Below are 18,539 nucleotides of genomic sequence, written 5' to 3'. Positions count from 1 at the left end.
TTAAACATGTTATTGTTCAGTTTTGCATTGTTATTGTGTTTATAGCCTGATGTGTTTGGTATGATTTATAGCCCTTCAGGCACGTCTGAGAGATTTGACGTTCCTGCTGTCCGATCTGAAAGAAGAGAAGAAGAAAGGCAACGCAGTCGGTGAGTGGACATGGCGTCAGTTTGGTCGGCTGTATGTTAGAGTTACTTTAAATGGATCAAATATGAGAGCAAAGCTATTACAGTTTTTCTCAGTCGCTTTGGAGCATTTCTCAAATTTGTTCAAACAGTACCACACAATGGTTGGCCACCTAAAGCCTGTACCTCACTCCCAGTCCTTTGTTCATTCCCCAAAGGTAAGTGTTTATATCAGTAAACATGTCAGAGTCATCAGAATTAAAAGATCTTCGATCATTGATTACAGTCAAAATGATTAGTCCTGTAATCATGTTTACTCTGTAAGGATTTTCTCAGCGTTGGTCTATTGATGACAGATTGAACATGCTTTATAAAGCATGTGTCAGTTTTAGCTGTATAAAATTACACATTACTGTTTATGGGAGCATGATTGTAAGAAAATGGACAGAAATCCATTGATGCATTCTCTGTTTGTAAAGAAATTTATTGATGGATCATGTCATTGTAACAAAAAAAAAACCAAACAAAAGACAAGGAAAAACATGACTTTGCACAAAGAATAAAATGTTCAGAAATGTAAACCTAGGAAACAAGCAGCATCGTACAGAGCAAATCACAGTGCTGTTTTCTACACCTCCTGACGTTCTTGTCTGTTGGGCCACATATTCTCATCCACATCACTACGGACATCTTCCCTTGCAATGCAGCATGGAAAGAATCTTCTGGAATGTCTAATCCAGCCTCTGCAAGCTTCTGCCGTGATGTCCTCACATGCTGCATCCATCCAGCAGAGTCATCTGAGTATGAGGCTGCTGATCATAAACCTTCCACCTCCATGCAGAGAACTCCTCAATTGGGTTCAGGAATGGGGAACAGGGTGGGAGAAATGGCATCAGCATCCTGTTGCCTGATGGTGTTTGAATGATGGAATCTCACATTGTCCCAAATTACCACATAATTTGTTAAATTTGGAGCGTTTTCACAATCCTTTAGAGCCATCTCACCATCTGGGAGGAGATCCCTGTAGAGTGTATCTATGAATGTGACGAGATGCTGTGTGTTGTATGGCCCTAAAGTGGGAATATGAGTTTCCACACCCAGTTCTGAAGCGGCTGCGCACATAGTGATGTTCCCCCCTCATTGGCCAGGTACATCAACAGTGGCTCTGTGTCCAGTAATATTTCGACCACACCTTCTGCCTTTTGTCAGGTTGAAGCCAGCCTCATCCACGTATATGAATCAATGAGGTTGCTCACTTGATTCCAGCTCCATTTTACTCTACATCTCAGAAGATACAAAAACAAATGACAAAGTTTTAATCTTAACCGAATTCACTGAAGATCACATCAAATGTACGTTAGTCTAATTTACTGTACTGTATCATTACTCAGTGAACTATTAACTGAAATGGGCAGGTAATGTGTGCATGTAGATGATTCACCTGCACATACTGATAGCAAAGCTCCTTCATTCGGTCACCATTCCTTTCAGATGGTACACGGTACAACGGTTTCATTCTCATCTGGTTTTTTCTAAGCACTCTGTCAGTAGTTGAGATGCTTACTGACTGCATGTTTTATGTCATGGTTGTCTATAATGGCACTCTGGATCTCCCCAAGTCTAATAGCATTATTAGCTATGCCCATTTCACAGATGGCATCCTCCTGCTGGGGTGTAAAAAGGGGACCTATACTTATACTTTTATACTTTATAAATACTTTAGTATAGTATACTATACTAAAAGTATACTTTTAGAAAACATGTAAAATTGTAATATGAAGTGTTAGTGTGTACTGTAAACATATAGTATTAGAGTATAGAGCTATTTGGATTACCCACCTTTTCTCTCTACGAAAAGTTTGGATTATTGAGGACACAGTTGATCTCCCAACATTTGGCTGCACCCTTCGTCCAGCTTCAGCCATCGTTAGGCCATGATTGACAGCATGGTCTATAAGTGTGGCCCTTATTTCATCTGCACCACACCTGTGTCCAAGGCCTCTTCTACCTCTCCCTCTGTTATGCCTCCTTACTCCCCTTCCACGCACTCTTACTGCTCTTCTTACTTCTGGCTGTTGAGCATAATCGTTTCTTTGTGGATCTTCCATTGTTAGAAATTGTAGAACTGTGTTTTGCTTAGTCTATATGTGCTTGCCAAATGAAGGTTCATGAGATGCACCTTAGAGTAGTTTCATGTAACCTTTAAATACATCACCTGTACATTCCTAGGTGACTTATAAGCTCACCAGACAAAAATTAATCACCTGTGACTGAAACGTTCCTAATAGCGTGTCAAATCCCCATGAGCACAAACAAAAGCTGCGATTTGATTTGGCTGGACTGGACAAGTTTCAGGATATATGCGACATCAATGTTCAGCTACTCTTGCATTAAAGAATCACGCAGTTCAGCCAGATTTCATGGAGCCTTCCAGGCATCTTATTTGTTGCTCCAGGTTGTCCGACAGATTTTCAAGAGGATTCAAATCTTGTGATTTTGCGGGCTGGTCCAGATGTGTGAACACTCCTGAATGTTTACCATGCCAATCAGTCACGTTTACTTCAATAAGATGATGAGCAAAAGGCAAAACCTGGTTGTCCAACAGTTCAATGTCAGCACTGTGGTTTAAATTTACTGTCACCTCAACCAAAAGGACCCATTTCTGCATCATTAAATCACCCCCAGATCATCACAGAGCTCCTCCAGCTTGAACCACAGCTGCACATAGTCCTCATCGAAGGCATCCTGAGGTATACAGTGCTGAGCATCATTCACACACAGGCAGAAACCAGATTCATCTGACCAGATAACACATTTCTATTCAAGAACAGTCCAGTTTTTGTGTCTCTTCGTAACCAGCAACTCTGTGGGACTTCTAGAAGTAATTCTTGCCTGGAGACGAAGTGATTTTTGTAGTGGTTTTTATCTACAAGCTGTTAAAAACAACCTGGCACTTATTGTCCCTCAGTTTCATCTTTCAGCCACAATTCTGATGAGAATTTCCTGTGGACTGGGATTTTTGCCACTGCTGGTTGACCACTGCCTCTCTTTCTTTCTATGAGTACCTTCAACAGCACTAACATTTTGACACATTTTTCATCGTATTTTACCAATAAAAAGACTTTAAATATTGTTTTAAGTGTTATCATGAGATTGTTCAACCTGTTTCCAGACGTTGTTCTACATTTCAAGTCATAGTGTTTTCAAGAAGTAATCTTTGACACAACCAAAACCAAAATGAGTTTTACTTCTGTAAAATACCTAAACAAGGGAAAAACCTGTAAAAACAAGTGTGTAAATCACTTAATATTCCTATAGTAATGAGAAATATTCCACATACTGACTTGAATTTAAGATGATATCAGTCAAGAATGCTGTTATAACCGCTTCCTTTTCCACAGATAAAGAGATCGCGGCTACAGAGAAAGAGATTTCGGAGGTAAAGGGCCAGTTGCAGGCTGTAAACCACAGCCTGTCTCAGAAGGAAGGTGCGACACTTGAATTAATCTGTTTGAGCTGATGTTGATGCAATGAGCTAGAGCTCAGAAAAGCCGGTTCTAATAGTGGAGAACTGCACCTGATTAGATTAATTCATTACTAATCACTAAGTGCTGGATAATGTACTGTAGTGTAAAGTTTATGGTACATGCAGGTGCTTCACTGAAGAGTACACACTTAAAGAGTATTTATCAAGGGGTCTTTAGTCATTAAAATGGCTCTATATAGAACTATGAACACTCTGAGAACCCCTTGCTTGGTTAAAGGGTTCTCTGCAACCTCTTATGATGTAGAGAATGCTTTAATCATGTAAAGGGTTCCTTGAGTGTCCATGGCCCTATATAGTACCATTTTCTGTACTAAAGAACCCTTCAAGAACCATCTTTTTTATGATTGTAGTTTACCAGGATTTCAGGTTTAACATGCAGAGCTGACATCTGTATATGCTTACGCCTCTCAGATCTGGAGAAACAGTTCCTGGAGAAGAAAAAGCAGATAGAGGACAAAATCAACGGACTGCAGAATAGCAAACAGGAGCTCCGTGAGTTTCTCAGATGAAACTTTTTAATGTTCTTACTTTGCAAAATCAAACCCTGGTGGCACTTTTTCTTTAAAAGCACTGAAATTAGTTCAGAAGTTATGGGAAAAATACATAATCTCAAAATATTGAGTAAATTCTATCTATCTCTTGAAATTCTATCATTCAGTAGATCAGCTCAATTTACGAAGCTGATCATTTATTATTGCTGTTAAATATTGATTCTACATTTCTAAATATTCATGTTTGACACTGACAGGTGATTTGTGACTTTTATTTTCTGGTAGGAACTTTTTTGTGGACTTTTCTGAAGTCCTAGCAGTAAATCGATCAATATCATAACATAGCCAATCCCCAAAAACCAGCTTACTGTGTCTGAAAAAGAGTTTTAAAGAACACTTATATAATGGATAGGTTCTATATCCTTTTTAGGGTTCCTCCTAGAACCTTTACATAATGCAAAGGTTTTAAATGACTGGCTCTTCACACTCACACATCTCATTTTACTAAGGAAGCATCCACTGAAGGTTTTTTGGGAACCAAAAGTGTTTTTTTACTTTTAATGTTATTTGTTTTCCTATGTTTGTTACTTGTGACTTGACTTTGACTTCGACTTGTTTTGTTTTCCCTCAGTTGCCAGAATCCTGAGTCTTCAGCTGGAGCTGCAGGAGACTCAGGTTCGTGCACAAGCAGAAAAGATGGCAGCAGAATTTCAAATACAAGGTGGGCTGCTCCTTATTATACTTACAGGACTACTTAATTTGAACAATTCTGAGGCTCCATTTGTATGAATCTTCATTATAGAGGCCTTGAGACATTTCATTATAGGCTCTGTAGCTGTGCCTGTGCTTCCCTGGGAGGAGGAGGGGCTTTCAGGCAGGAGAGACCACTGTTGCTTCCTGCACTACTAATCAGGTCTTTTCAGCTCCTCAGATCATGCTATTGCTGCTGCTCTCCTCCCTCCTCCCAGATCACCGCCCTCACCTCGCAGCTTGGCCACCGCGAGGCAGAGCATATTGGCCTCGGAGACAGAGTTCAGGACTCATGCCACTAGTGCAGGAGTCACAAGCCAAATGTTAAGAAGAGCCATGTTGTCCTTTGAACAAAAATCAAACCACCTTGGGAGCCACAACATATTATGTCCACTTTAACATCTTGGCTGTAAATGTGTCCCAGTATCTGCTGATGTCCTAGGATAAAATTATAAACACAGACTTATTAGCTCTGCTTCTTTAATCTTCAGCTCAGCTACAGATGCTTTTCTCGCATCTCCAGCAGGAAATGTTTCCTGAAAAGTAGATCAGTTTCTTGTAAAATGTCTCTCAACGTTCGATTTTTTTTACAAGGCTGAAGTCGCTTCTCATTCACCAACTTCTTGTTCTAATTTTTCCATTCCACCTTAAATGGTGCCAGAGGCACCAGAATGTAGCTGCTGCACCATTTAAGGTGGAATGGAAAAATTAGAACAAGAAGTTGGCAAAAGAGACACTGACTTCAGCTTTGTGACGTTTTAGTGTTTGTCAGTTTCTCTCGACAGATTAAACGTATCAGGAAACCAGCTGGACTAATTATAAACACTAATAAGTCCCTTCGTCTCCAAATTATCGATGTCCGTCTTAAATCTCTCTCTTTGCCGTTTCGTAGCTACTAGCTGGGCGAGACTGTTGTCTGTGTTGCTATGGTGACCAGCCGTCTGCGCTGATCTTCAGGGTTAAAGGGTGAATCAGCAGTTCCACATTAACTCCAGCGTTTAAGACCATTTACTGTTAAACTGTGTTGAAGGATCAGCAGAGCTTTATTTTACTGTAGAGGAGGATTATTTTATTATTACCTACTGATCTGATTCAGCTGTGGAGCCACGACAGGGCAGTAGAAGAGCTGCATGTTGCTGACCCTTTCTTGGGTACGACCTTCTGTCGATGCTCATAGTTCAGCCATCTGACACAGACTCTTTTACCAAAGGTTTTATTAACTAATCAATACATTATTCATTCCACCTTCAACTCTGTCTTCCTAGATCTTCAGAAGCTGGTGAGAATGAAAGAAGAGAGGATTTCCAAGCTGCTGGGCAGGAACCGATGTAAGACAGTCATCTTTGTGTTGGTTTGGAATCTCGTCAGACAGTTCATTAAAAGCGGTGCTCACCAACTGGGGTCCTGGAGAACCACATTCATGCAGAGTGACAGGACTGTTATGATCTCTCAAACGGCCGATTACGTATGGCTGTGGCATCAGCAAAAACCAATCTCACAACTGCTTGACTTTAGGACTTCCGTTTAAGTGAAGACCCCTGCTTTAATAATCGCAATGAGTATCCATCTACAGTGTAATTAAGAGAATCAGCACTAGTCCAGCCAATGGGAAATTTGTGAAGGCATTAATAGTTCAAATGTCCACCTTTTAAGCCTCCATATCTAAGAAACTAATAGAGAAATTTTGTACACCATCTACCACAAACGATCGCATGATTTTTTTTAATGTACTAAGCTGAGATGATCAGGATCTTCATGTGAAATCTGTTGAGTTGAGCTGGATTTGTGCTCCATGAAAATCTAAATTATTATATAATCTAGCAAAAGATCAGAGATATGGTGTGGGACAGTGTCCTGTAGCCTAACTAACACGACAGCCACCCTTCTATCCGAGTCTGTGCTGATGATACTGAGACGCTTCTTTCTTCTAGATTTGGAGACGAAGCTGGAGGACCTTAACGCGGTGTGTGATGACCTCCAGGCTTCCTATGACCGTGAGATGCTTTTCCTCCTTCGATGCTCTTAATCATGCCAGATTTAAACATCCATGATTATTTTTTGTTTATTTGTTTATTTTAGGATCCTCCTTAGCTGCTATTGTGATAGCCGCTATTCTTCCTGGGGTCCAATAGTCTTATCATACATGGCAAAAGTAGCGTGGTAACAATCAACATTACAAACAAAACAAGTCAAACAAAACACAAGAGCAAAAAATCAAGAAAAACAAAAAAAAGACAGAGAGAAACAAAAAAATACAAAGTAAACAATGTAACCGTAACATAATGTAAGAAAGACGATTAAAACTGAAAAATCACACTGGAGAAAATATCATGCATATATTTACAAAAACTTTAGCAACTATATTCTGGTAAATATCTACATTCCTGCCCACTCCAGCATAGTGTTGTTCCATCTGTCAAGGTCTTCTTATCTGATATCTAAATTTGTTAAATAGTGTTTTTATCAGTTTTTAAACATTATTTTACCCTCAGTTTTAAGCAGTGAGACCGGTAGGGAATTCCACTCCTTCATGGCTCTATAAATGACTGTTCCACACATGTAGTTAGTTTTCTGGGTAATTTGAAATACATTTTTGCCGTATATCTTGTAATATTAGTTCCTCTACCTTTTACTTGCTCCAGCTGAGCAAAGAAATCTGCTGGATAATTTTGCTCATAAGTATTTTTAATAAGTCGAGTAAGACTCTTGTATGAGTGTTGGTTCTATATGGACATTGTAATGTAATCCTTGCTGCATTATTTGCGGGTCTGTCCGATGTTGCTTTGCTGCATTTGACCAGATTGCAGCACTACAGTCTAAAGTTCATAGTACCAGTGACTCTGACTGTTTTGACCGTGATAATCTGTTAGAGGTGGATGTCTTGAACTTGTGCTCTTTCTTCTTTGCCTATATTCAGTGTTAACTCAGGCTCTCCTTTCAGTGATGATTTGGACCCGACTATTATACTCTTTTGTTTATGGTGTCAGTTCATTGCCTTCCACTTTACCACCGTCTTTAATTCTTCATCCAGCATTTGTGTTTACCATGTGGGGAAAGTGACTCACAAGATTACACATTTTAGTTTTATTCTCATTCATTTCTAAGTATTTGAACAGGATTAGGGATTATTTCATATACGTAACACATCCTGGCTGCAAATGAAAGCTGTTTCCAGTTCCTTCCATTTACGAACAATTTAGCCAAAAGCAGAATGAGGGCAAGTCTAACCGCTTACGCACCTTCCCTTGGCTCTTTTCTCTCAAAATGATTAGCAGCCGTGTTGATGAGCTCTATATGCTTTTAGTTTACGTTATATGACAGCACTAGTGGATCTGGCCGGCTTCAGAACGCTCAGTAATGTTCAGTTAAATTCTATAGTGTGTGAAACTGAAGGTGAAAGTGCTGTTTTGTTGAAGCAAAGCTGTGGGGTAGTGATAGCAATTAGATGTGCTTTGAAAGTCTGACCAAGCGCCTTGCCATTCAAAGTTTAGCCAAAGCTTTCCTCACTACAGTGACCAGTTTTCACGGGACAAATCCCAATTTTTGGTGGGCTGTCCCCAGAAACGTCCCCACTTTTAACAGTGAAATAAGAACACAGAGGAAGGTTCTAAGAAAGCTGGCAGCAGACGCTGTGCTTCTTTTGGCCAGCAGAGGGTGGTGCTGCTCTCTACTGAGCACTTCTACCACTTTCTCTGCTAGTTTTAAAGAACACCGCTGTGTAAAACTCCACCAAAAGCTCGCAAATATCAGAAAATGCTGCATACAAAATAATAAATTAATTAATACAAAATTTGTATTAGCTGTTATTTCCATCATTTAGTCCACTCAGAGGAGCAAAACAGTGGAAAAATATCAAACCAACTGTTTAAAAAATTCCATCAAACAAGCTAAAGGTGATGGTGGAAGACACAGGTCACTGATAGAATGTCAGTGTGGGAAACATTATAAGGAAAATCTGGCCACAAGACTCTGATGTCACGCCCCAGTTGAACCCTTCCACTCAGGGTGGACACTGAATATTGTCTAAAGCTCTTTTAATTTACCTGCACCTTTAATTCACCAAGACACTTTAGAAGCTGGCTTTAGTTGAAAAGAGAAAAGGCTTCAATCTCTGGAAATCCAGTGCCAAACAATGTACAGACTTCCCATTTTTACACAGTTTTTAGGGGTGATGAAGAAATCACCCCTCCCTCTTTAGACATTCTGTTACATGGTTGCCCACCATTGTATAAAAAATGTTCCCCTTTTTGGGGACAATGAGGTCCAAATGAACATATCACCTGTTGAACGTAGCGCCAACTAACGCCACAAGGTCCTTACACACATATAACCCTTACCACTGCTGTCAGAACAAAAGCTCGTACCTCCAAAATCGTAACTTTACAGGAGAAGGAAAAAAACCTACTTTACTTTTAATGTAAGTCAATGGAACCAGACATCTTTTCAAGTAATTTTGGGCCATTTCTTTTGACCTGTTCATTGAAAATTCATGAAATTTACACACAATGTAGAGGAAAACAGGCATTTTCAAATGATCTCAAAACTGAGCAACAACAAAAATGGGTTTTATTCCAATAGCAGTGATAAACATCTGGCCTACTTCTGCCTGAAGTTCACTTACAGGCCTCTGCTTGGAGTTTTCTGGTGTTTTCTAGACAGAATGTTTTGTATTTTCCTACATATCTTACTGTAACTGATAAGAGAATGATGTACTTTTTAATCATATTTTGGGAATATTTTCAGTTTACTCCATCACCGATATGACCGAATGTCTTCTGTTTTCCAGAACTGTTGACTCAAATTAATGACCTGTCAGATGGGAACCTTAAACAAAGTAGGTGAAGCGTTGCTCGACTTGTTGAACGTTTATTGTTTGTGAGAGAATCCTGTGATTTGCTGAATCTGAAATTTTGCTCGAATCCTCACTGCAGCATTCGAGATCATATCACTGAGCAACGAGATAGACAGCATACGGAGCCAGATTGCCAGCGAGACGTCCGAGTCCAAGATTAAAGGTGTGCAATTCCACACTCACAATAACTCATAAGAAATGCTTTCTGAAAGGGGAATAATGCAGTGGTTTACTGTGATGGTGATGGGAACCAGGGGGTTCAACTACATCCATAAGCAAAAGTTTTCACAGTTCTGGTTTATTTAACCTCTGTATTATTACTTGATATGATAATTGTTTTATTGGTTTTTATTTTAAATTGCTAATATATATATATATATATATATATATATATATATATATATATATATATATATGTGTGTGTGTGTGTGTGTGTGTGTGTGTGTATGTGTAGGTGTGTGTATAGTAAGTGGGGTATTTGGTAAATTGTTGCCATATGGCAAGAATACGCAATTATAGCACAGCGCCATAAAAAAAATCTATTTTATTGAAAACAACACCCAACAAATCCAACTTATATTTTGTAAAATGTATGCCCCAATATTTACAAATATCAGACCTGAATATAATTTTAGTTGGTATTTGGATTGTATGGTAATAACAATAAAAGAATTCCTGGTCTTTTGATGTCATAAAGTGTATCCTTTTAAAGTAAAATTAAATAGGAAAACACAGATTTTTTTTGCTGCTTTTTTAGTAAAATTTGCCTTATGGCAACACCGTGCATTACAGGGTTAATATATTAGGGGGGAAAATCACACATAAAATATGAAACATCTACATGAAAACGTATAGACGTATATTCTCTGTAGGGGATGTGTAACTTAAGCTCTATTCAGCGGGTACTAACTCTCCATGGGACAACTTTTCAACTTACACACCACCTTCAATCCAGAAAAGAGCAGAAAACATGTTAAAACATTTCATTTAGCTGTTATTTCATTTACTCTGACCTTTACCTTCCTGTCTGGATGCAGTGCGTCATTAGCATGGCTGTTAGCTGGACATTCACACTAAGTCTCTGTTTGTGTGTTGGTGAACGTGGTTCTCGTGCAGAGCTAAATAAACTGCTGCAAGACAAGATCAATCAATTCAACTCAAAGAAGCAAGAACTGCAGAAGAAAGATCCAGACGCTGACAAGAGTACGTCGTACAGAACACTCCACTCTGCACTTAAGCACCATTTTAAGTCTTTCCTCTGAATTCATTACTATACTTAAGCACCATTTTAAGTCTTTAGACTAAATGTAGTGTTATACTTAAGTATTGTTTTAAGTATTTGTACTGAATTTTCTACTCTACTTAAGTTCCATTTTAAATATTTATACTCTGTTCCCCATTATATTTAAGTAATTTTTAAAAAATCTTTGTTCTAATTTCATTATTACATTTAAGCATTGCTTGAAGTATTTGTTCTGAATTCACTACTCTACTTAAGCATGATTTTTACGTATTTTTACTGAATGTAATATTAGATTTTAAGCCTTTTTCTGAAGTTTGCTTAAGCAGTTTTAAAGTCATTTTATTAAATTCAAGTATTTATACTAAATTCACTGCCTTATTTAAGTATTCAGTACTTCAGAACTATATTTTATTTGTAATGAATTTATAATTAATTTTTAATATTGTATTTTTAAAGTCCACTACTAAAGTCCCATTTCAAGTATTTGTTCTGAAGTTTGTATTTGTATGATGCTTAAGCAATTTTAAAGTCATTTTACTGAATTCACTTCTATACTTAAGCATTTGTACTAAATTAAGTACAGTTTTAAGTATTCATCCAGTACCTCAGAACTATTTTTAGTGTTAGTTCTGAATCCAGTACTAAAGTCCCTTTTCAAGTATTTGGGCTGAATATGCTGGTTTGCTTAACGGTACGTTTGTCCATATGTTCTGGTCAGTTCTGTCCATACTAGGTAAGATGGAAGAGATCCAGAGGCTGCAGGGTCTCGCGAAGCTGGAAAATTTGGACCAAATCCGCAGTGAGTCTCCCTAACATGTCTTAAAGGAGAATTCTGGGCTAACTTTCCCATTTTAATATACAGCTGACATATACTATACTATATATAATATACTTGCTGACAAGACTGGTACCGTATTAATATGTACTGACTCTGACATTAATATGAACTGGTTTTGATGAGTCACACTTATTTATTTGGTTCGAATCTGAATCGGCATTATGTGGGTTTTTAATCATTGCGTATGTTTGTTTTTAGCTCTGCAGCAGGACCTGCTCAAAGAGATCAACAGACTGAGCGACTCCAGTCCTGTCAAACTGGGTGAGTTTACCATCCAGAAGCCTTTTCAGCATCCGGACAGACAGATATCTAGATAGATAGATAGATAGAGACATACAGACAGACAGACAGACAGACAGACAGACAGACAGACAGATAGATAGATAGATAGATAGATAGATAGATAGAGACAGACAGACAGACAGACAGACAGATAGATAGAGACAGATAGATAGAGACAGACAGACAGACAGACAGACAGACAGACAGACAGACAGACAGATAGATAGATAGATAGATAGATAGATAGATAGATAGATAGATAGAGACAGACAGACAGACAGACAGACAGACAGACAGACAGACAGATAGATAGATAGATAGATAGATAGATAGATAGATAGATAGAGACAGATAGATAGACAGACAGACAGACAGACACATAGATAGATAGATAGATAGATAGATAGATAGATAGATAGATAGATAGATAGATGAATGAACAGATAGATGGATGGATAGATAGATAGTTGAATAAATGGATGGATGGATGGATGGAAGAGAAAAACCAGTAACACATGAAAGATCCCCAGTGAACAGCAGGCTGTTTTTGCAGTGTTACCCTGGAATGTGTTCTAGCTGCGTTCCTCAGAGCCGGTTCTCTCGTTCACTCTGTCCCGTTCCTCTCTGCCCTCAGTGCTGAAGAACATGGCCCTGCTGTCGGATGTGAACTGGATACAGAGGCTGATCGGCTCCGTCTCGCTGCAGTCGAGGAACCAGATCTCAGGTGTGCTCGTCTCCTCAAACCCAGAAAGCGTGTGGGTGTCTGAGCCACACTGCAAGCGGGATTAGAGTCACCAAGTCAGGAAACAAACCGTAAATGGAGGCAGTGGTTTGGACCGTCAGCCTGGCAATGCTGTAGTTTGATGTGTGAGCTTTTGTGATTGTAGGCTTTGTTTGTGCTAACAGTTCTGATGTGTTCTAGCTCTGCAGGAGCAGCTGAAGAAGAAGGAGGAGCTGCTGAACAAAACGATGGCAGAACTGGCCAGTAAGGAGGGGGAAGTGGGTCGACTGTGTGAGTAATACCGATTCACCAAATACTCTCACAACCACTCACACCACTTCCATTCTGCACCTGGACGTCTGTGAATGGCTTTTTTCTCACATCAGCAGCTCCTGATTTAACATAACGACGTGCTGATTAGATAAAGCGGGGACTGGACGATAACTACAGATAACACTGACCTTCCTCGAGGAGAGGGCAGGGAACGGATAAATAAACACGCTGACACACACTGCACTAACATTATTGGTGTTTATTTTAATGTTGGTGTTTTTCTGACCGTATAAACACTCATTGACCACATAATCAGCTTTTTAAATCTGATTTTCTCAGGTGCTTAAAACGTTTGTCAGAAATCACCAGCAGAAAGGTTCTCTGGTCAATATTGCTCCTCACCCTGTCCACCCAAACGGGCAGTGCTGCTCTGATTATACTGTGAGCACACAAGCCTAGGAAAATATTCATTCATGGTATAATTCATAGTGCTTACTAAATAATTCATAGTGCTTACTAAATAATTCATAGCAGATATTAAATAATTAATTGCAGATACTGAATCATTCATAATAGATACTGAATCATTCATATTAATTAATCTGAAATACTGAATAATTCATAGTGGTTACTGAAAAATTCATAGTAGTTACTGAATAATTCATAATAGATACTAAATAATTCATAGTAGACACTGAATAATTCATAATAGATACTGAATAATTCATAGTAGACACTGAATAATTCATAGTAGACACTGAATCATTCATAATAGATACTGAATCATTCATAGTAGATACTGAATGATTTATATCAGTTCCTGAATAACTTATAGCAGATGTTGAATAATTCATAGTGGTTACTGAATAATTTATAGTAGATAATAAATAAATAATTGCAGATGCTGAATAATTCATAGTGTTTCTTAGAAAAGTTAATAATTCATAGTGGATACTAAGTAATTTGCAGAAACACAATGATTTCTGGGTAAGTTCTGCTGCTGAAGTCTACACTAACGTTCACTCTCCCTCAGCTGTCCAGCAGCTCCTCTAAAACACTTCAGCTGACAGAGTGGAAACAGAGCTGCACTGCAGATTCCCGTATGGGAAATAACGAGCGCAGATAGACGAGGTGTTAAAATGGAGGACGGGGATGAGTTCTTACTCTTCTTAAACTGCTTGGTTTCCAGCCAAAAGGGTCGCCGATCTGACAGAGGAACTGAAGAAGCTGAAGGAAACGCTGACGAAGCTGGAGATTTCATCAGCCGCCCAAGTGCGAGGTGCCTCACACCATGCCTCACTTACTTTCACAGAAAGGTTCATACTAGTTCTACAATGACAGAAGAAGGTCTCTGAGAAGATTCTGACATTTCTGATTTCTTTCACCTTCTATGGCAGACCTGGAGAGTCAGCTGGACAAGACCAAACAAGAGCTGGACAAGGTCAACAAGGCCCTGAGCAGCAAGGATGCTGAATTAGCAAAGAAGGGTGAGAACAGTGAAGCTTAGTGTGTTTTAGATGTGATCTGTATGTAGTAATTCACTCTTAGGTCATAGTAGATACTGAATAATTTATAGTAGATACTGAATAATTTATTCAGAAGCTTCGCTTCTCCAGTCTTGTCTAGTCTATGCTCTTTACTGAGAGACTCTCTCCGCGTTGCTCTTCAAACTAAAAAAATGGATTTGATCAAATAGTCTCTCAATGCAATTGACACCATCTTCTTGATGAGAAGTCCTGGTTTGGGGGAACCATGCTGTCCTGCCGGAACGTTTGCAGCTGGATACACGATGGACGCATGGGAGAGGTGGCGAGTCGCGCGCCTGGCGACTCTCTCCGTGGAGGATATTGAGGACGTCTACCTATTCGGAACCATGATGTTTGGTGTTTTCCTGATTGGATTAGGCATTGCCCTGGTTTATCGCGAGATTCAAGAAATTAGGACAGTTGTCCACGGCCCCTTAAAGCTGCCTGACATGATTGACGTGGTGGGCAGAGCTGTCTGCACTCAGACTGTGACTTTAAATCGCACAATGGAAAACATGAGGGAGAAGCTGGCGGCTTTGCAAAGGAAAATGGATCGTTTGGGTGACCAAAATAGACTTGGTGAGTTTTTGTGAAAATGGGACTACTCGCCAGAAGGCCTTAATAACCCTGTTTATCTGCTTTCGGCTGCCCGTACCGGCACTGGCCTTGGGCAAGGCCACTGCTGGAACAACAAATTCCTCCAGAAGATCACTGCAGCGAGACGCTCTTTTATCCCTTCCCCCATTTCCCCAGGCTCCTGCTGATTGTTGACTCTGCCTGGGACCTGATCAAGGCTGTCTCCATGGCAATTTGCTGTGTTATCAATTTGTAAGCAATTTGTTATGTTGTGTGCCTATGTTGCTGACGTGTTTTTTCTGTTCCCAGACTGTGTTCCCTTAGGAACATAGTCGGGGGTGGGGGGTGGGGGTGTTATCTCCCTTTCCCCATGTATTCTGTATTCTGTATTTTTCCTCATCCCTGTCTTCCTGTCCTGTCTCCCCCTTGTCATATTGTATTTGTTTGGATGGGTTGATGGCTAATTTCGCTGGTTACTTCGGTGACTGTGACAATAAAGGCTTTCATCATCATCATTTATAGTGAATATTGAATAGGTCATAGTAGATACTGAAAAATGTATAGTAGGCATTGAATAATTTATAGTGAATACTGAATAATTCATAGTAGATACTGAATAATTCGTAGTAGATACTGAATAATTCATAGTAGATACTGAATAATTCGTAGTAGATACTGAATAATTCATAGTAGATACTGAATAATTTGTAGTAGATACTGGGTGATATGCCTGCAGAAATGAAAATTTTGCAGAAATTATCTTTTCACAGCACTGATGAAGTTTCCTGAGGGAATTACACTTTTTTAATAGAAACAGTAAGAATAAACCTTTAACATTTTTTATCCCTTACAGTGAAAGAAATCACCAAGCTGCTTGAGGATGTGAGACAAGCAAAGCTGGAAGTCGAAGCAGCACGTCAGCAGGCCGCTGAGAAAATAAATGGTGTGCCTCATTTATTCATCAATCCATCTGTTCAATTACTTGTTCACTGAAAAACTAAGTTTTCAGTTATTCATTCAGTCTAATGAGAAACTGTAGAACAGACTTGGTTTATATCACAATACCTACATTTAGAGTCGGTTATTCATTCAGTCTAATGAGAAACTGTAGAACGGACTCGGTTTATATCACAATACCTACATTTAGAGTGGGTTATTCATTCAGCCTAATGAGAAACTGTAGAACAGACTCGGTTTATATCACAATACCTACATTTAGAGCCGGTTATTCATTCAGCCTAATGAGAAACTGTAGAACAGACTTGGTTTATATCACAATACCTACATTTAGAGTCGGTTATTCATTCAGTCTAATGAGAAACTGTAGAACAGACTCGGTTTATATCACAATACCTACATTTAGAGCCGGTTATTCATTCAGCCTAATGAGAAACTGTAGAACGGACTCAGTTTATATCACAATACCTACATTTAGAGTCGGTTATTCATTCAGTCTAATGAGAAAATGTAGAACGGACTCGGTTTATATCACAATACCTACATTTAGAGTCGGTTATTCATTCAGCCTAATGAGAAACTGTAGAACGGACTCGGTTTATATCACAATACCTACATTTAGAGTCGGTTATTCATTCAGCCTAATGAGAAACTGTAGAACAGACTCGGTTTATATCACAATACCTACATTTAGAGTCGGTTATTCATTCAGCCTAATGAGAAACTGTAGAACGGACTCGGTTTATATCACAATACCTACATTTAGAGTCGGTTATTCATTCAGCCTAATGAGAAACTGTAGAACAGACTCGGTTTATATCACAATACCTACATTTAGAGTCGGTTATTCATTCAGTCTAATGAGAAACTGTAGAACGGACTCGGTTTATATCACAATACCTACATTTAGAGTCGGTTATTCATTCAGTCTAATGAGAAACTGTAGAACGGACTCGGTTTATATCACAATACCTACATTTAGAGTCGGTTATTCATTCAGTCTAATGAGAAAATGTAGAACGGACTTGGTTTATATCACAATACCTACATTTAGAGTCGGTTATTCATTCAGTCTAATGAGAAACTGTAGAACGGACTCGGTTTATATCACAATACCTACATTTAGAGTCGGTTATTCATTCAGCCTAATGAGAAACTGTAGAACGGACTCGGTTTATATCACAATACCTACATTTAGAGTCGGTTATTCATTCAGCCTAATGAGAAACTGTAGAACAGACTCGGTTTATATCACAATACCTACATTTAGAGTCGGTTATTCATTCAGCCTAATGAGAAACTGTAGAACGGACTCGGTTTATATCACAATACCTACATTTAGAGTCGGTTATTCATTCAGCCTAATGAGAAACTGTAGAACAGACTCGGTTTATATCACAATACCTACATTTAGAGTCGGTTATTCATTCAGCCTAATGAGAAACTGTAGAACAGACTCGGTTTATATCACAATACCTACATTTAGAGTCGGTTATTCATTCAGTCTAATGAGAAACTGTAGAACAGACTCGGTTTATATCACAATACCTACATTTAGAGTCGGTTATTCATTCAGTCTAATGAGAAACTGTAGAACGGACTCGGTTTATATCACAATACCTACATTTAGAGTCGGTTATTCATTCAGCCTAATGAGAAACTGTAGAACAGACTCGGTTTATATCACAATACCTACATTTAGAGTCGGTTATTCATTCAGCCTAATGAGAAACTGTAGAACGGACTCGGTTTATATCACAATACCTACATTTAGAGTCAGTTATTCATTCAGTCTAATGAGAAACTGTAGAACGGACTCGGTTTATATCACAATACCTACATTTAGAGTCGGTTATTCATTCAGTCTAATGAGAAACTGTAGAACAGACTTGGTTTATATCACAATACCTACATTTAGAGCCGGTTATTCATTCAGCCTAATGAGAAACTGTAGAACGGACTCGGTTTATATCACAATACCTACATTTAGAGTCGGTTATTCATTCAGCCTAATGAGTAACTGTAGAACGGACTCGGTTTATATCACAATACCTACATTTAGAGTCGGTTATTCATTCAGCCTAATGAGAAACTGTAGAACAGATTCGGTTCATCAGACTCTTTTTTTCTAGTCCAGTTAGTCCATTCAAATGGTCAGTAGGTAGAAACGCTTGGTTTGTAAGTGTTGGATGATTTGTGGAGATAACAAAAATGTTTTTTAAAAGAAAATGTTCCTTTTTACAGATTTGAACAAACGTCTGCAAAAGAGCGAAGAAGAAAAGTCTGAAATTGCAGCAGAAAACACAAGTGAGTGATTAGTATTGTTTTGTAAGCGCATATTTACTTTAGACATGTTTT

General features: G+C 38.8%; 1 protein-coding gene across 1 annotated transcript in view; it reads left to right on the top strand.

Annotated features, from left to right (window-relative positions):
* LOC108414257 (COP1-interactive protein 1-like) overlaps nucleotides 1-18,539 on the top strand; it is a 58,170-nt gene that overhangs the window by 11,162 nt on the left and 28,469 nt on the right. The window contains exons 12-28 of the mRNA XM_017687084.2: nucleotides 72-149; nucleotides 3,527-3,613; nucleotides 4,084-4,164; nucleotides 4,795-4,884; nucleotides 6,179-6,241; nucleotides 6,845-6,907; nucleotides 9,700-9,747; nucleotides 9,845-9,928; nucleotides 10,882-10,968; nucleotides 11,727-11,807; nucleotides 12,045-12,107; nucleotides 12,763-12,852; nucleotides 13,051-13,140; nucleotides 14,312-14,401; nucleotides 14,520-14,609; nucleotides 16,078-16,167; nucleotides 18,426-18,488. Of these exons, the coding sequence (XP_017542573.1) occupies nucleotides 72-149; nucleotides 3,527-3,613; nucleotides 4,084-4,164; nucleotides 4,795-4,884; nucleotides 6,179-6,241; nucleotides 6,845-6,907; nucleotides 9,700-9,747; nucleotides 9,845-9,928; nucleotides 10,882-10,968; nucleotides 11,727-11,807; nucleotides 12,045-12,107; nucleotides 12,763-12,852; nucleotides 13,051-13,140; nucleotides 14,312-14,401; nucleotides 14,520-14,609; nucleotides 16,078-16,167; nucleotides 18,426-18,488 (1,338 nt within the window). The remainder of the gene's footprint in view (nucleotides 1-71; nucleotides 150-3,526; nucleotides 3,614-4,083; nucleotides 4,165-4,794; nucleotides 4,885-6,178; nucleotides 6,242-6,844; nucleotides 6,908-9,699; nucleotides 9,748-9,844; nucleotides 9,929-10,881; nucleotides 10,969-11,726; nucleotides 11,808-12,044; nucleotides 12,108-12,762; nucleotides 12,853-13,050; nucleotides 13,141-14,311; nucleotides 14,402-14,519; nucleotides 14,610-16,077; nucleotides 16,168-18,425; nucleotides 18,489-18,539) is intronic.

This window comes from Pygocentrus nattereri, chromosome 12, assembly GCF_015220715.1.
Source record: "Pygocentrus nattereri isolate fPygNat1 chromosome 12, fPygNat1.pri, whole genome shotgun sequence".
NCBI lineage: Eukaryota > Metazoa > Chordata > Actinopteri > Characiformes > Serrasalmidae > Pygocentrus > Pygocentrus nattereri.
This window is presented reverse-complemented; position numbering and strand designations above follow the sequence as displayed.